Here is a 15,153-nt window from a genome sequence, read left to right as displayed (position 1 = left end):
TATTATTATTCAATTTCCAGCGCGTGATTTTGTTATTCATTTATTTTCCAATCTAAAGATAATAATGAATAGAAAAAGTGAATTTACACCACGAGAGGTAAATTTACACTACGAGTGAAGTGTCCCAGCAGCGGGGCGGGGGGGGGGGGGGGGGGGTGAATATGTAGTGCTATCAATGTTGGACGTGAAGGTGGCCGCTTTTGGTGGGCGCTAGTAGTAGTGGCAGTAGTGGCAGCCCTCTACGCAAGGAAACATCAAGGAAACAACATAAAATTCAATATGGTGGTTGATAGATTGATCAACTGTTGATGACCGTCGGGGTACTGTTAGAAAAAAGCCGAAATAAATAGAAATAAAGAGATTAACAAGAACAAGTACAACAAGTAAATAATAAAATGAAAATAAACGATAATTAAAAATGTTTGACAGTATCGTCGACAATTTATTATTTCGGTGGTGGACGGTCGTTGAGGGTTAATAGTGATGGACTTGAGGTGACTAAAGGCCGTGTTAGGCTAAACAGACAGATTATTAATCATGTGCGATGTGTGCGCCGACTTTCACGATCTTCTTCTCTCTTGTAAGCCATATGATACACTTAGTACATACAAAACTCTAACCTAACCTTTTCGAACGAGCCAACAAATGCCATCCGCATCTCTGTCCAGGCGTCCAACTGCCAAATCCCGATTATACACAGTATTTGCCCGATTTTCATTACTTTCCCTTATTACACATGTTTCATAGTTTGTCATGGAATTACGATTCATTTTTTTCCGATCCTCCGAGCTCACGATCTCGACTCTTTGTTCCATCGAGTGTCGCTACTTTATAACCTATCAATCTGTTGATTATCTTCTTTTTTCGTCTCATTTACTCGTTCTCAACCGATTGACATATCCCCATTCATATCTCTGTTTACTTTCTTTCACACAACTGTCACAACTGACGTCTTTGCCACATCCGCTGTTTTCAAACCTGGACAGAGTCCTCCCATTTCGTATCAAATTTAGGTAAACTTTTCCTTCCACTCACATTCTTTGTCCACGCAGACGAAGAACGGGCCTCCAAGGAGCAGGATGAGTTGGTCAACCTATGCATAGCTGATGTGGACACGATCCTGCAATATGTCAACCAGTGGGTGCAAAGGTATTGTGATCGTTTCTTCCGTGTAAACAATCAATACAAATATGCGTTCAATATTGGAAGAACGTTGAAAGTCTAAAATTAGATCAGATAGATAGGAATTAAAATTCTCTAAACATCTTCAAAGTACTTGCTTCCTTGCTGATTCAGACACTTTCTTTACAGGCAATGCATGTGCTGCTATCGGGATATTAAAAATTTTGACCGATTTTCAAGATTGATGCAAAGTGTTGTTCTTTCGACGCTTCAGCAACTTCAGGCTATTCAGGATGAGGACAAGGAGGAGGATCGCAATAAGGAGGGACATGCTGATGACGACAATGATGAGAAGAAAAAAGAAAAAAATAAAACAGTGAACACGGCCACAGCTGTCGGTCAGGCCGATGGCTCAGACAACTCGCAATCCAAGAGAAAACATTCCTGGTCACAGCAAGACAGGGAGAAATTGCTTCACCTTCTTTCTAAAATATTTCTTTTGAACTTTCCTCTCTATATCGCCATGAAACACGGTGGTGTGATCAGTCCTATCGCACCGATTAAGGTAACAACTCCTCAATACGTGCTAAACAATTGTCCAGTATTTAATATCCTGAAAGAGACTATTTGCAAGTATATCACGCATTTCGGGTACTTGCTAGTTGTTTATTGGTTAAAAACGCGTACCGTCCATCTGAATTTATTTCTCCATGACTATTTTCTTCCTTAAACAATACTTGGATGTTTAATTATCATTTCAGGATGAAGGAGGCTACTGCGAACCACACGATCCAGAAGTGCCGGCACCTCTGATCCGAGCTGTTTCAGTTTTTTGCCACCAAGGAGGCTTCAACATCATGTCCGCGTGTTTCGATATGGAAAACGCACTGCCGGTCGGCCTGGCACACTCTATGGTCGCAGTTATTTGCAATCTCAAATTGTGGCTGAATTACGGGAGTGTTATTCAGCTGTTTGTGCCTTTGAGGAGACGAGTTATGAGGTATATGTGCCGCCTCGGGGACAAAGAGCTCCGAACTCCGGCTGTCAGGACTATGGCAGGTTTGTTAGATGATCTTCTCCACGTCAAGAAATGTCAGCAGTTTCGAGTTTCTCAAAACGGGTTTTTTTCCCCTTAGATTTCATGTGGAGTGCGGTTAAAGACCCGATAGACGCGGTTCTTCCGACTTTTGACAGAGACGGACTGGATCTGGCATTCAAGTACTTTACCAGCACAACGCTGACCATGAGACTGGCCGGTGTGGCGCAGATAAACGCGCATATCACAACATTCAATGAACTTTGCAACAGTGAAACTGTTGCCGAAGTCGAGCAGGTGGGTCACGCTCTTGCCGCCTGGCTGACCGAGAACAACATAATCGCCCATATATTCGGTCCGAATTTGCACGTCGAAGTTATCAAGCAAAGTCACATTGTTCTGAGTTTCCTGGCAATGGAGGGGAGGATTTCACCTTCGGACATGGACACCATGTGGCAGGCAGCCCAGTTGAAGCACTGTGGCAGGCCCGTTTACGATCTGCTCGCGCCGCTAGTTAAGCACCTTGCGCCAACGCCTGTTCTTCATTTGTACTCACTTCTCGGAAAATTGGAGCCAAAGGATCATAACGAGCAGAGCCTCTTCCTCGCCTCTGCTTTGATAAAGTTCATCTGGACCTCAGGAGGTTCGGGATACTCTGGCGGACTGGCCATGAAAAACAGAGGGATTCTCGTCAGCTCCAGAGGTCTCGGTGGCAGCAGCAGCAGCGACCCCAGCGGCATGGAGGGATCCAGCCCCGACGAGGAGGAAGAGGAGCCCAGTCCTGCGCCGTCTGACGGACCCTCACCTCGCAAACAGGCCAGAGGGGACAGCAGCGATTGCGAAGGTCAGATTCACAACGTTTCAAGTCACGATGCTACTGTATTCTAGTCTAACTTTGTATTAAGTTTCCGATTCCATTGAATGGATTTCTTTCTCGTTAAATTTAGGCAACTTCAAGACTGAGAGTTTGGAGGCGATTCCGGTCGTCTGTGGTATAACAGACACAGAGGAAGGCGTGGAATTGAGAAAGGACAGCGAAGTTGGACTTCTTAGAAAATCGGAAGAGCAACAAGATTCGGGTTTCAGGACAGACGAAGCTTCGGAACTGAAAGAGAAGCCGCAGAGTGGTTCCGATGCCGAGGCTGACACGGAGAAGTCAAATACCGAGGAGATAAACGTTTATGAAAAAATGAGAAAGAAGTTACTGAGAAAGAGGAAAAAGCCACTGAGATGTCTCGATTCAGGTACTGGCCAATCAAACTTGGACGATTGCGACAAGAAGGCGAAAGTTAGCGAGTTGCTTCCTGACGCCGATGGAGTGAAGAAAAATGATTGCATCCTGAAGAACACTCTGGACCATCCGAGATCGGATCCGACCAACGTTGACGACACCCTAGATCACGTCAAGCAGCAAGCAATGGCGATGGAGCCAAACGATCAGCAAGTCCCAACGACGGCCGCGCTGCTCAGAAGAGCCAACAAGAGCAAATACCTTGCCCTGGTCGGGCACGCTCACGGTATCGATAGAGGACCGGATTCCGCGGATACGTCTCATGACGAGGATGACAGCGACGTTGCGGTGGCAGCCGTCACGGCCGCCGAAGACACAGGTGCCGTCATGTCCGAGTTAGCGGGACTCGTTCACTCGAGTGGGCCGCCGTTCCTTGCCTCGACCCTCGACGAAATGCTCTCAGACGAGGAGGGCTCTTACAGCAGCCGGATATCGAACAAGAGCGAGAAGAACATGGCCGATTTTGACGGGGAGGAGAGCGGCTGCGAGGAGGAACTCGCACAGCTGGCAGCGAGGCATTTAACTGCGATACAGATGCAGGCATATCACCAGGACCATCAACATCCGGCCATGGCGCTCAGAAGGTCCATCTGCCGGCCACCGCAGCTCAGGACTGCTAGACAGACAATAGCTAGGCTCAGCTCGCAGTTCAATTTGGAGACCGTTTGTAAACCCGGAAACACTTTGCTGTGGGACATTCTACAGGATGACAAGATAGGCAGCTTGGGCGAGGGTCTGGCTCTGGAGGCTGAAAAAGCGCTATGCAGTTTGCTTTGCTTCAACGTAGACAGGCTCATACCGATGAAATTCATTGAGGGATGCTTAGAAAACTTGGCATCCAACAGATCGGTTGTCGTTTCTCTGAGGCTGCTGCCCAAGCTGCTGGCTAGTTTTCAACAGTTTGATGCGATGGACGCTCACACGATAACCACGTGGGCGGACAGGGAGCGAGGAATGATGAGGCATTTTTTCAACAACCTGAGAACGTACGCCACCAACGGGTCGAAGACTAATCTCTATTCTCATCAGACTGAGGTTCAAGTGAGGCTGCAATTTCTGTCGTCTATATTCTCACCACTCGGTTCGCCAGACTCGTTCAGACTCAGTCTAGAACAGGTCGACATACTGTGGCAGTGTCTATCTCAGGATTCCATGTGCTCAGACGAACTTTTCAGCTGGCTACTCAGCCAAGCTAAATCCACGGAACAGCACGCTCTCGGAATGGATACCCTTAAACATTTGTGCATGCGGAAGCTGCCCAGTCTTCCTCCTGAAACCATAAGCATGACTGGTCTCAGCTTGTTTCAACAGCTGTGCAACCTTGCCAGGCTGGCCGCCGCCCACTTGGACCGACCTTTGAGGGACGTCGATACCGTGGGAATGGATTTCCTGTGGAGAATAGCTCTGCGAGCCAAGAGCACCGACGTCAGTATGGCTGCCATACAGTATCTGAACGGCTATTACATGTCGCGGCAGCTTACTCAGGAGGCCGAGTTCGTTTCCCAATGCATGATGCATCTAGCTGCGGCCAGTGCTGATCTGGAAACAAACGAAGAGGCGAGTCTACGGTGTATACAGCGTGCGTTGCTCCTGCTCAGAACCCATTTGGAAGCCTTTAGAAAACGTTATGCTTACCATCTTCGAAGATGGGCTTTGGAAGGAAGAGGCGCGGGGAGCCACGTAGCGATGAATACCTCGGAAAAAGGACAACAAATAAGAATATTTGTTCAGCCAGCCGGTATACCCGACAAAACCAGCTTCACCTTGCTCAGTACTGATTTTGTCGCTGATCTCAGGGCTGAAGTGGCAAAGTGGTGGGATGACACCCAGAATTCTCAGGACAAAGCGTCTACGGCTTTGGGCAACTCAAGCGCCAACGGCAGCTCTGTCCTTGGTTCGCTACTCACGGACGGGCCGATCAGGATGATAACTCAGGGCCAAGAGCTGACCATAGACTTTGACGAGAAGACCCTACAAGAAATGGGTTTCAAGGATGGGCAGCTCGTTTTTATATCTCTGGGTGCAGGTCGAGGCAGCGGAAGTGGAAGGAGTGGCAAGCGAGACGTCGACTCACCGTCTTTGCTACCACCTCCACCGAGAGAATCGTTGCCCACTCTGCTTCTGCTTAGACCGCAATACTTCGAGCAACTTTTTACTTTAATGAGGACGTTGAGCGCCATGAAGACAATCGTCAAAGGGGGCCAAACCATACCGCACACAAAAGCACAGGTACTTTCCAGGCGAGTTTGGGATACCCTGACACTTTTGCCAACCAGCCCGACCCTTCTCCTCGGATTTCAAAAATTAGGGGAGGCCTCCTTCCCGGAATTACTTGATCCTGCCAGTCCTCAGAAGCTTATGTATTCCCTTTACATCGTCGAGTCGCTCAGCAGAAGGAATACGTCTAATCAACCAACCTCAACAAGCAGCGTAACTATCACGCCTGTTCACGAGGGCGGAGGTGACGCCGAGGACAACCAGGAGGATAAGGACAAGGAGATCTCATGGGCAGCAGCCTTCGTTCAACACGGTGGACTTCGACATCTCTTTGATATCTTTATGTCCGGCTGTTTGGAGCGAGGAGACGGTAGCGAATGGCAGCAGGACTGTCTTGCTAGCCTTTTAAAGCAGCTCTGCCACCTCGGAGTCGTCAAAGAAGAGCGGAAACGAAGTAAGGCCGACAAACTTGTCGTCCCTCGTCTCAGCGATGCTATGCTAGCAATGATGGATGTAGATACGGTAATGCCGAGGATAACTAGCATTCTTCACGAAGCCTCTCTCCCCAGGGATCCGAACCATTACAAAACTGGACTGTTTGGATGGGCCCAGGTCATTCATTACACGACGGCGCTACTCGTTTGCTGGGTACACAGCGATCCCGCTGCTCGACAGTCGCTTTTCTCGTCATTGGAACCTTTTGGCAAATCCTGGTTAAGGCGGCTTGTTCTAGAAGATCCCGAGCCTGCGGTTAGGAGAGAAGTATGCACCGCCTTGTATAGGCTGTGTCTGGGAAGCACAGGCTCCGATGACGGAGGAACAGACACTACCAGTCTGATCGGACCCATGCTTTCCACGTTATTAGAGCATCTAGTCGTTGCCGAGGCCATGAGGCCTTTCCATCATAAGCCCGATTTGCCTCTTCACTTACATTCAGCTCTTGACGACGGGAAGGAACCATATGGCCCAGCGTGCAGGGATTATTTCTGGCTGGTATGCAGACTGGTCGATTCTCTGCCCGAGGAAATTATAAAAGAGAATTTGGAACAGTCGTGCGTTTCGACAATAGACATAGAGGCCCTAGCCGTCAGAGTTATCGATTCTGTTTTGACCAGGGAGCATCTTGAAACTCGTCACAACACCGTCGAAGACGATGGACTTGTCGGTCTCCTGAACTTGGCCTGTAATATAATGATACACAATCCCCCTTGTAAGCAAGGTAAACTCGGACAAAAACTTCTGCACGAAGTTTTCGACTTTCTATTCGCACTGCCCAATCCGAGAACAAAACACGTGCCCAAATGCAAAAGTCAAGTCTCGAGATCAGCTGCTTTTGACTTGCTCGTTGAACTGGTTAAATCTGCACCTGGTAATTACAGGATACTTCACGAGAAGTTACTCGCTCAGCACAGACCAGGACCCCATTCTCCGTATCCTTGGGATTACTGGCCGCACGAAGATGGGAGATCGGACTGCGGCTATGTGGGATTGACAAACTTAGGTGCCACATGTTATATGGCCAGCTGCATGCAGCATCTTTACATGATGCCGCAGGCTCGCATTTCCATTCTGGGTGCTGACTGCGCGGAAGCTAACAAGCATCAGTTGACGCTCAGGGAGTTACAAAGAATGTTTGCATATCTTCAAGAATCTGAAAGAAAGGCTTACAATCCTCGCAGTTTTTGCAGAGTGTATACGATGGATCACGCACCTCTGAATACCGGCGAGCAGAAAGACATGGCAGAATTTTTTATAGACCTGGTCTCAAAGCTTGAAGAAATGACAATGGACCTGAAAAATCTTGTCAAGACTTTATTCTGCGGCGTTATTTCCAACAACGTCGTGTCGCTCGATTGCGAGCATGTCAGCAGAACGCTGGAAGAATTTTATACGGTCAGATGCCAAGTGGCCGATATGAGGAATCTATACGAAAGCCTCGATGAAGTTACGGTGAAAGATACACTGGAGGGAGATAATATGTACACATGTTCACAGTGCGGAAAAAAAGTCAGGGCTGAGAAGAGGGCTTGCTTTAAGAAACTGCCCCACATTTTATGCTTTAACACAATGCGTTACACATTCAATATGGTCACAATGCTCAAGGAGAAGGTAAATACGCATTTCAGTTTTCCACTACGACTGGACATGTCCGGATATGTCGAGAAGAAACTCATGCCCCAGCATTATCAGGAGGAGAAAATTGCCTCTGAAAAAAGGAAGTCTGAGAGCGAGGGGAGCTCGGGCGTTGCTGACGACAAAGAAGCCACAGAGCATCATCAATACGATTTGATCGGTGTTACCGTTCACACTGGCACAGCAGATGGAGGGCATTATTATAGTTTCATCAGAGATCGAACATCGCCGAATAAAAACAAGTGGTTTCTGTTCAATGACGCCGAAGTGAAGCCGTTTGACCCAAACCAGATCGCCGCCGAGTGTTTTGGTGGCGAAATGACCAGTAAAACGTACGACTCTGTCACGGACAAGTTTATGGACTTCAGTTTCGAGAAAACCAACTCCGCATACATGCTTTTCTATGAGTGGTGTGCCAATCCAGGTGATCAGCACAAAGACGACGAGGCCACAGTTTCTAGTCTGATGGACACGCCTCAGTCTCTACAGTCACTGCAGCAGATCAACAATCTTCCACCTCTGGAGCTCAATAAAGAATTGGAAGATTGGATATGGCAAGACAACATGCACTTTCTGCAGGACAAAAACATTTTTGAGCACACGTACTTCAGCTTTATGTGGCAGATATGTGGCTACATACCACAAACTCTACTGTCTATGCAACCCGACATCACCGAGATGTCGGCAGAGCTCTCAACTTCATTTTTCATGGAGACTTTCATTCACGCTAAGGAAAAACCGACTATGGTTCAGTGGGTTGAACTGCTCACAAAGCAGTTCAACGGTTCGGTAGGAGCTTGCGCCAGATTTTTGGAAAGAATGGCTGGGGATTCCTGGTGGCCAATTCAGATCCTTGTCAAATGCCCAAACCAGATGGTGCGCCAGATGTTTCAGCGACTCTGCATACATGTTATTCAACGATTGCGAGCCACTCAGGCTCCCCTCTACCTTGCTTGTGATCCCGAGGGCGATCTAAGCACCGTCGGCACCCAGTCCTGTGTCACAAGGTTTGTGAGGATGCTGCTTTCCCTCATGGAACATGCTAAGCAGCACTTGAAACACCTCACTGAGTATTTCAGCTTCTTGTACGAATTTAGCAAAATGGGAGAGGAAGAGACTTTGTTTTTAATTCAAGTACAAGCCATTTCAACCATGGTCAATTTCTATCTCGGTCATAAGACCCACGAGTTTGTAGACACTGTCAGTGAGGAGGAGGAGGAAGAGGAGGTCGTAGCCGTTCCCACTGACAAACTTAGGCCGGCATCTCTCGACAAAATGATCACACTCATCGCAGCTCTGGTGGAACGAAGCAGAGGAGCAGATCACAGGTTCGTAGCACTTTTTCCTCGATTCAACGCAAACGAGGGGTTTGCTTCATGCAATCACTTGTGAAATCTGGTTTACTCCTTGAGATTCTTTGAAATTCATGAAATCCCATGAAATCATTTCAAATTCTGGAAATCTCTGGAAATATATGAAATAATTTCAACTGATTGGAAATTATTTGAAATCTTTGAAATTTTGGAATCTGGTACATACTACAATTGATGAGTGATTAACATGTTGAGCTCGGACTCAAAGCCACTGAAAAAAAGTATACTTTCTAGACTATTTTTTGCATTCTTCAACTTAAGTTTTGCAATGAAACGACAAACGACAAATTATTCTTAACAAATAATTTTACAGGCTGACGCTGTCCCCCGCTGATCTGAATGCAGTCGCTGGCGGAAAAGGGTTTCCATTTTTGTACCAGCAAACGCGAGACGTCATAAACTTGAATCAGACACGGAACTTGATTCAATCCTTGTGTCGCTGGAACGACAGACTCGCCGTCCATATAGTTACGATGATATTCCAGGCTATAACCAAGCACACGGATGTTTGCCAGCCATTTTTCAAGCTGTTGACTTTTCTCACCGAAGGATCTGGCCCCAGTGGCTTACCCTGCATGACCCAGTTGGTTCTCGGACGAGTTTGGGAAGCTGCAAGAGTTGCCCCTCACGGAGCACTCGAGTGGCTGGCCCTTGCCGTTGCTAGAAGCAAATTGGCCCATGCCTGGGTCTTGCAGGGCCTCGATACCTGGCTGCAGCATTTCCTTCTGGAACACTCGAATCAGAGGGTCAGATCCGCAGCTGCATTTTTGCTCGTATCTCTGGTTCCCTCCACCCACTTCAGGCAAGGATACAGAACGGCGCATAGACTCGGCCTGGGATGTAATTCTGCAAGGGAATTGCAACTCTCGTCGGAAGCAACCCTGGTTCTTCACCAGATTTATACAGCGCTGTTGAGACTCTTACAACCAGCCAGACATTACATCGACATCCAAACACACGGAACGATGAAACTCACTGCCTATTTCGCATTACTTACTTACTGCGTTGTTTCTAAGACTGAAAAACTGATGGTGAATTTTTATTTTGGTTTCTCATTTGTGTTGTTACGCTGAAGCAGCATAAAGACTTGTGTTTCTTTTATTTAATATTATTACAGTATATTCTAGATAAAAGGTGAGTTATATAATTCGTCTATTGTGTTTCAGTTTGGACAATACTTGAATGATTTGTGGACATTGTTTCATCCAAAATTATCGGAGCCAAGTATACCCGTACATCACAATAAACAAGCCGTATTATTATTCTGGTATCATGTATGTTCCGACTGTCCTGAGAATGTCGCAATGATACTGCACAATCCACACATCACAAAGAATATTGCATTTAATTATATATTGTAAGTTATTGTTACATAAGAACTTAATAGTCGAGATTAAAATCTCTCGGCAAAACTGTTTGTCAATCCAAATGATTTATTTGCTATTAAGATCGTAAACTATTTATTTTGTCTCCCTATTTTTTCGCAGAGCCGATCACGAAGACCAAGATGTTGTTTTATTTAATCGTGTTATGCTTCCTGCGTACTACGGTTTGCTCAGACTCTGTTGTCAACAGTCTCGTGCCTTTACGCGACAATTGGCAGCTCATCAAAATATCCAATGGGCGTTCAAGAACATTACTCCACACCCTACTCAATATTCTACTGTAAGTGTACCAAAGTATGGGAATAATTAATGAAAGAATGCCGACTTTTGCACTTGACCTATTTACATGAACCTTGACATCCGCTATTTCCGTACTCCTGTTCCAGGCTGTCGATGAACTGTTCAAACTAATGCAGCTTTTGGTAGCTAGACATCAGGATCAAACGGAACAAGAAGAAGCCGAAATTGCTTCTTTTCGACGAGGCACCCTGTCCTCTTACCTGCAAGGCTTGGACGGGCGCTCGTGCTGGGCGACGCTCATCTCTGCGTTTAGGTAAATATGACCGACACTACCTTGGAACACAGGGGCAACAATGAACAACTAGGCGAAATTTGAACCGAAAATATCAAAGTAAAACAATCCTCAATAATCAGCTTCTTCATATTTTGTCAGAATCCTTATCGAATCCGACGATGATCGTCTGTACGTCGTCTACAATGGCGGGCTGAGTATGGCGCTGGAGGCATTTCATATGCTTCACATAATGTACCATGAAGCGACGGCTTGCCATGTAGCCGGAGACCTGGCAGAGTTGATAGCGATCATAGTCGAGTTGATACGCTGCGTCAGAACAGCTCGCGACGGTCCAGACGCAAGAAATATACTAGCAAACAGCAAGGAATGGCCGGACGTACTGAGAAAACTAGCCACTCTGCTTAACACATACAATCCGCCTGATATGAGAACACTGGCTATCGACCTTCTCAAAGAGTTGGTGATGCTCGTGCCCGGCGAAGCTATTTCCATCCTGGCCCCATTGCTCTCTCATTGTCACGCAGCCCTCCAGGAGTCCCACGCAGCCGTTCCTCCCGGCCCTTATCTACCCCGGCGGTCCAATCCACCTGGAAAAATGGCCTCTAGACCCGCTCGACCCATGGTGCAGATGGCAGTTCCCCATTCTCAACTAGAAGCGTCCAAAGGCGTTGACCTCGAGTACGACGGTGCTCTGCTTGAGTTTTACTTACCGTATCACGAGCTGATCGATGTCATGTGCAGATTGGCTATAAACAATGACTGCATGACCGACACATTGGTTAATCTCAGTGCGATGCTTGGTTTCGAAGGTGTGTAAACTGAGTGTGATTACTGGTTTTATCGCCTTTATTTTAATTAAAGTTGACGTTGGGGTCGATACAGGGAAAATTCATTCACCCGAATGTTTGTTCATTTATTATAAAATAGTGGAAACGAAACCAGTTCTCTTATTTATAATCTCTCGAATTATTTGCGTTTCAGGGGTTCCTCTTCATCTGGCGCTGTTTCCACGATTATGGCTGGACGTGCACGCGGCAACGCATATTGATAGAAAGCACATAGCCGCGTTACTCTGTTCATCATACACGGTGGATTACGTGGACGCGGTGCTCCTTGACGAGAGATCGTCACTCGGTGTGCCGGCTATACACGCCTTCCTGAAGACTTTTTTTCCAAAATTAGCCAGCCACGTTTTGACCGAGCAGACTTGTTCCCTGATCGACAATCTCGTCAGCTCGCTGACCGCGATGGTGGAGGCGGTGGACGTTCAAGTTGCTGCGCACAGATTAACCGGAGATCTGAGGGCTCTGGCTCTCGTTTACAGCAGTGGCACAAGGCTCAAACCTCCCGGCGGTCTTCAGCCGGCCTTGGACACGCTTCTAGCTAGGACGAGGGCGGCTAAGGCGAAAGAGGCCGGACAGACGGAGCTCGAAGCGCCGTCTAAGAAGCGGAAGTTGAGCTCGAGTGAGGAAGAGGAGCAAGATGACAAACCCACTCTTTTGTTGGTCGACGATGCGACGACGAAGGAAGAAAAAGCCGGCTTCGTTCTTAACGTGGATGATAAAATTCAGTGCGGTGACAAAGAAGATTGTCCTAACGTGTCGCGAATAGACGAAGAGGACAAGCCGGGTGATTCGGTTAAATCAAAGACTGTAGCAACTAATATTACGACCGTATCTTCCACCGCTGTTTGCGGCACGACGACAACAACTACGACAACCACGACAACCGCAAGCAGCTGTTTTAGTCAGATACGCTGTTCGCTGACCAATGTATCGTGGCTTGAAATGCTTGAGAAAACAATCGTTGACCTACAAATGATTGTGCAATTGCAAATTAAGAACAATTAATTAACAGTAATAATTATATTTAAAAAAGACTGGTTTTTGTGCAGATGCTCTGGCCGGCGGTCTGGTTGTTGAAAAAATACGCGTCATGCATTTAATCTGGGGTTTTCATATTTCATGAATTGTTGGTTTTCCACTGTGTATAGAATTCTGCAGTCATTTTTCCAAACAGAAATCATATATTTTTTCTTTTTCTTCTTGGCATAATATCCATTCTGTTCAAATTATTATCAACTTTACTATTATAACAAGCATCGGTTGCTATTATATGGAACGGGAATCTTCGAAAAGCAATAACATACAGAAAGAGTCGTAAAGACGAAAATGTGAGTACAATCATAGTATCACACGCTTGTGAATAAATAAATGAAAAAATAAAATGAATAATAAATTGTCATGCCATCACTCAACGCAAATTAATTTTACATTATCATCGCTACGTATAATGGCGTGAAATTTTGGAATTATACAAATTGTAGCATTAGAATCTTATATTCAGCTGAGCAACGAGCCGTACAAAACCGTACGTGTCCGCGTCCAAAGTAGAGACATAATTATACCTATATTGCTCAATGTAAAACTATTTAAGCAACAGTTTTAACACCAGAAAATACATATTTCGGCATTCAGTCAACGTCGACTAGAAGATAACCCACGAACTTGCTGGCGCGTTCTAGAACGGATGTGAAGGATTAGCCTCCAAATAAAACCTGTTTTGCGTACATACTATTTGAAAGAAACAATAGTCGAGAGAGAGTATATTACAATCGGATGTATTCTCACTTTTTATTCGTCATTTATGGATTCGTACTATACGGCAGACGGCTGATTTAATAAAGGCCGTAGTTGTTTCAATGGTCAATATTACTATGGTCTTATTGCCAATTCATGATTTTGTCACCGCTTGATAAATTTGTGTATGAGGTTTTTACTGAATTGTCTACAAATAGGGTTTTCTTCTTTCTCGCCGTTATTTCATACTTTATTGCCGATATTGTATGGAGGCATATGATGATATGTGTATGAGTTTCCAATTGTAACTAGAGATTGAGAGTACTGTTTTTTTTCCTGTTTACATTTTGTTTATTATTTTACCGTATAACAGCATATGATGTGGACTGCTAAAAACTGAGCACAAGATTCGTTAACACGATGACAATTTAGCATTAGCCAATTGCGCTAGCTTAATAATTAATATATAATATAATAGTACACAAAATTTCAGATGTCTAACATTTCAGACATTTATAATTCATTCTTAAAAATAGCGTTGTTGAATGCAACGTGCTTAGTTTATTAATACCATTTTACAATTTCAATACTGAAATAAAACCTAGTATGGATTGCTCCAATTACACCATCAATCGTGAAAAGTTTCTCTGAAACATTCTCTAATAAAGTTTTGACTGGTTCATTGATTGTTGTTTTTAGCACTTTGGTTGTTCGCCGTTGATGAATTTTTCTTGCCGTACTGGCGGATATCTGCTCTTGCTCTCCCTATTTGTATCTATCTACCTATATCGACAACTGAAACGCCGACCGAAAAGCATTTTCATAAAAGAAATGATTTAATAACTCAATTTTTCTGCTAAAGTCATGTTCTCTTTATATATCTACATATATGCTAATAAATGTATTCATTATTATGCATAATGTATAGTTGTGAGGTACATAAATTCAAAATAAGGTTTTGATTTTAAAGTTTATATTTATATATTATGTTATAGCTCAATGGTCCTTAGATCTCTATGTATTATACAATCATAAGAATAATGATGAAAATAAAAAAGGAAAATAATAGCCTTCTAGCGTATTTGCTTGGTCTAAATGGAAGCGCCTAATTATAGGCAACCAAACTTACATGTACGCGACATGGCCATCAGGCGTAAGGCGTGCCTTCGATCAAGCTCCTCAGCTCAGATGTTCTCCTGATACCAGGAGTAATTTTTCGCTGCAATTTCTCCGAGTTGCTTAGCTAAGTGGTAGCGCCTAATCATAGGCAACCACGTTTATACTTATGCGACACGGGCTTTCAGGAATAAGGCGTGCCTTTGATCAAGCTCCTCGGCTCAGATGTTCTCCTGATACCAGGAGTAATTTTTCGCTGCAATTTCTCCGAGTTGCTTAGCTAAGTGGTAGCGCCTAATCATAGGCAACCACGTTTATACGTATGCGACACTGGCTTTCAGGAGTAAGGCGTGTCTTTGATCTAGC

General features: G+C 45.3%; 1 protein-coding gene across 1 annotated transcript; it reads left to right on the top strand.

The window, feature by feature from the left end:
* Positions 1-160: 160 nt before the first annotated feature.
* LOC124308818 (ubiquitin carboxyl-terminal hydrolase 34) lies at positions 161-13,349 on the top strand. The gene is made up of 12 exons (XM_046771937.1): positions 161-580; positions 1,053-1,149; positions 1,312-1,687; positions 1,884-2,181; positions 2,259-3,002; positions 3,106-9,127; positions 9,486-10,203; positions 10,339-10,529; positions 10,660-10,837; positions 10,944-11,110; positions 11,231-11,901; positions 12,074-13,349. The coding sequence occupies exons 1-12, from the start codon at positions 538-540 to the stop codon at positions 12,940-12,942; spliced, it is 10,374 nt and encodes a 3,457-aa protein (XP_046627893.1). The 5' UTR covers positions 161-537; the 3' UTR covers positions 12,943-13,349.
* The last annotated feature ends 1,804 nt before the right edge of the window (positions 13,350-15,153 follow it).

Source organism: Neodiprion virginianus, chromosome 7 (genome assembly GCF_021901495.1).
Source record: "Neodiprion virginianus isolate iyNeoVirg1 chromosome 7, iyNeoVirg1.1, whole genome shotgun sequence".
NCBI classification, from domain to species: domain Eukaryota; kingdom Metazoa; phylum Arthropoda; class Insecta; order Hymenoptera; family Diprionidae; genus Neodiprion; species Neodiprion virginianus.
This window is presented reverse-complemented; position numbering and strand designations above follow the sequence as displayed.

Bases quoted from the DNA above. Each gene is read 5' to 3' on its own strand.
- LOC124308818 (XM_046771937.1), top strand. From the start codon at position 538: ATGTGCGATGTGTGCGCCGACTTTCACGATCTTCTTCTCTCTT. The intron at 1,150-1,311 runs GTATTGTGATCG...CTTTCTTTACAG, and splicing joins GTCAACCAGTGGGTGCAAAG to GCAATGCATGTGCTGCTATC. The intron at 2,182-2,258 runs GTTTGTTAGATG...TTTTCCCCTTAG, and splicing joins GGCTGTCAGGACTATGGCAG to ATTTCATGTGGAGTGCGGTT.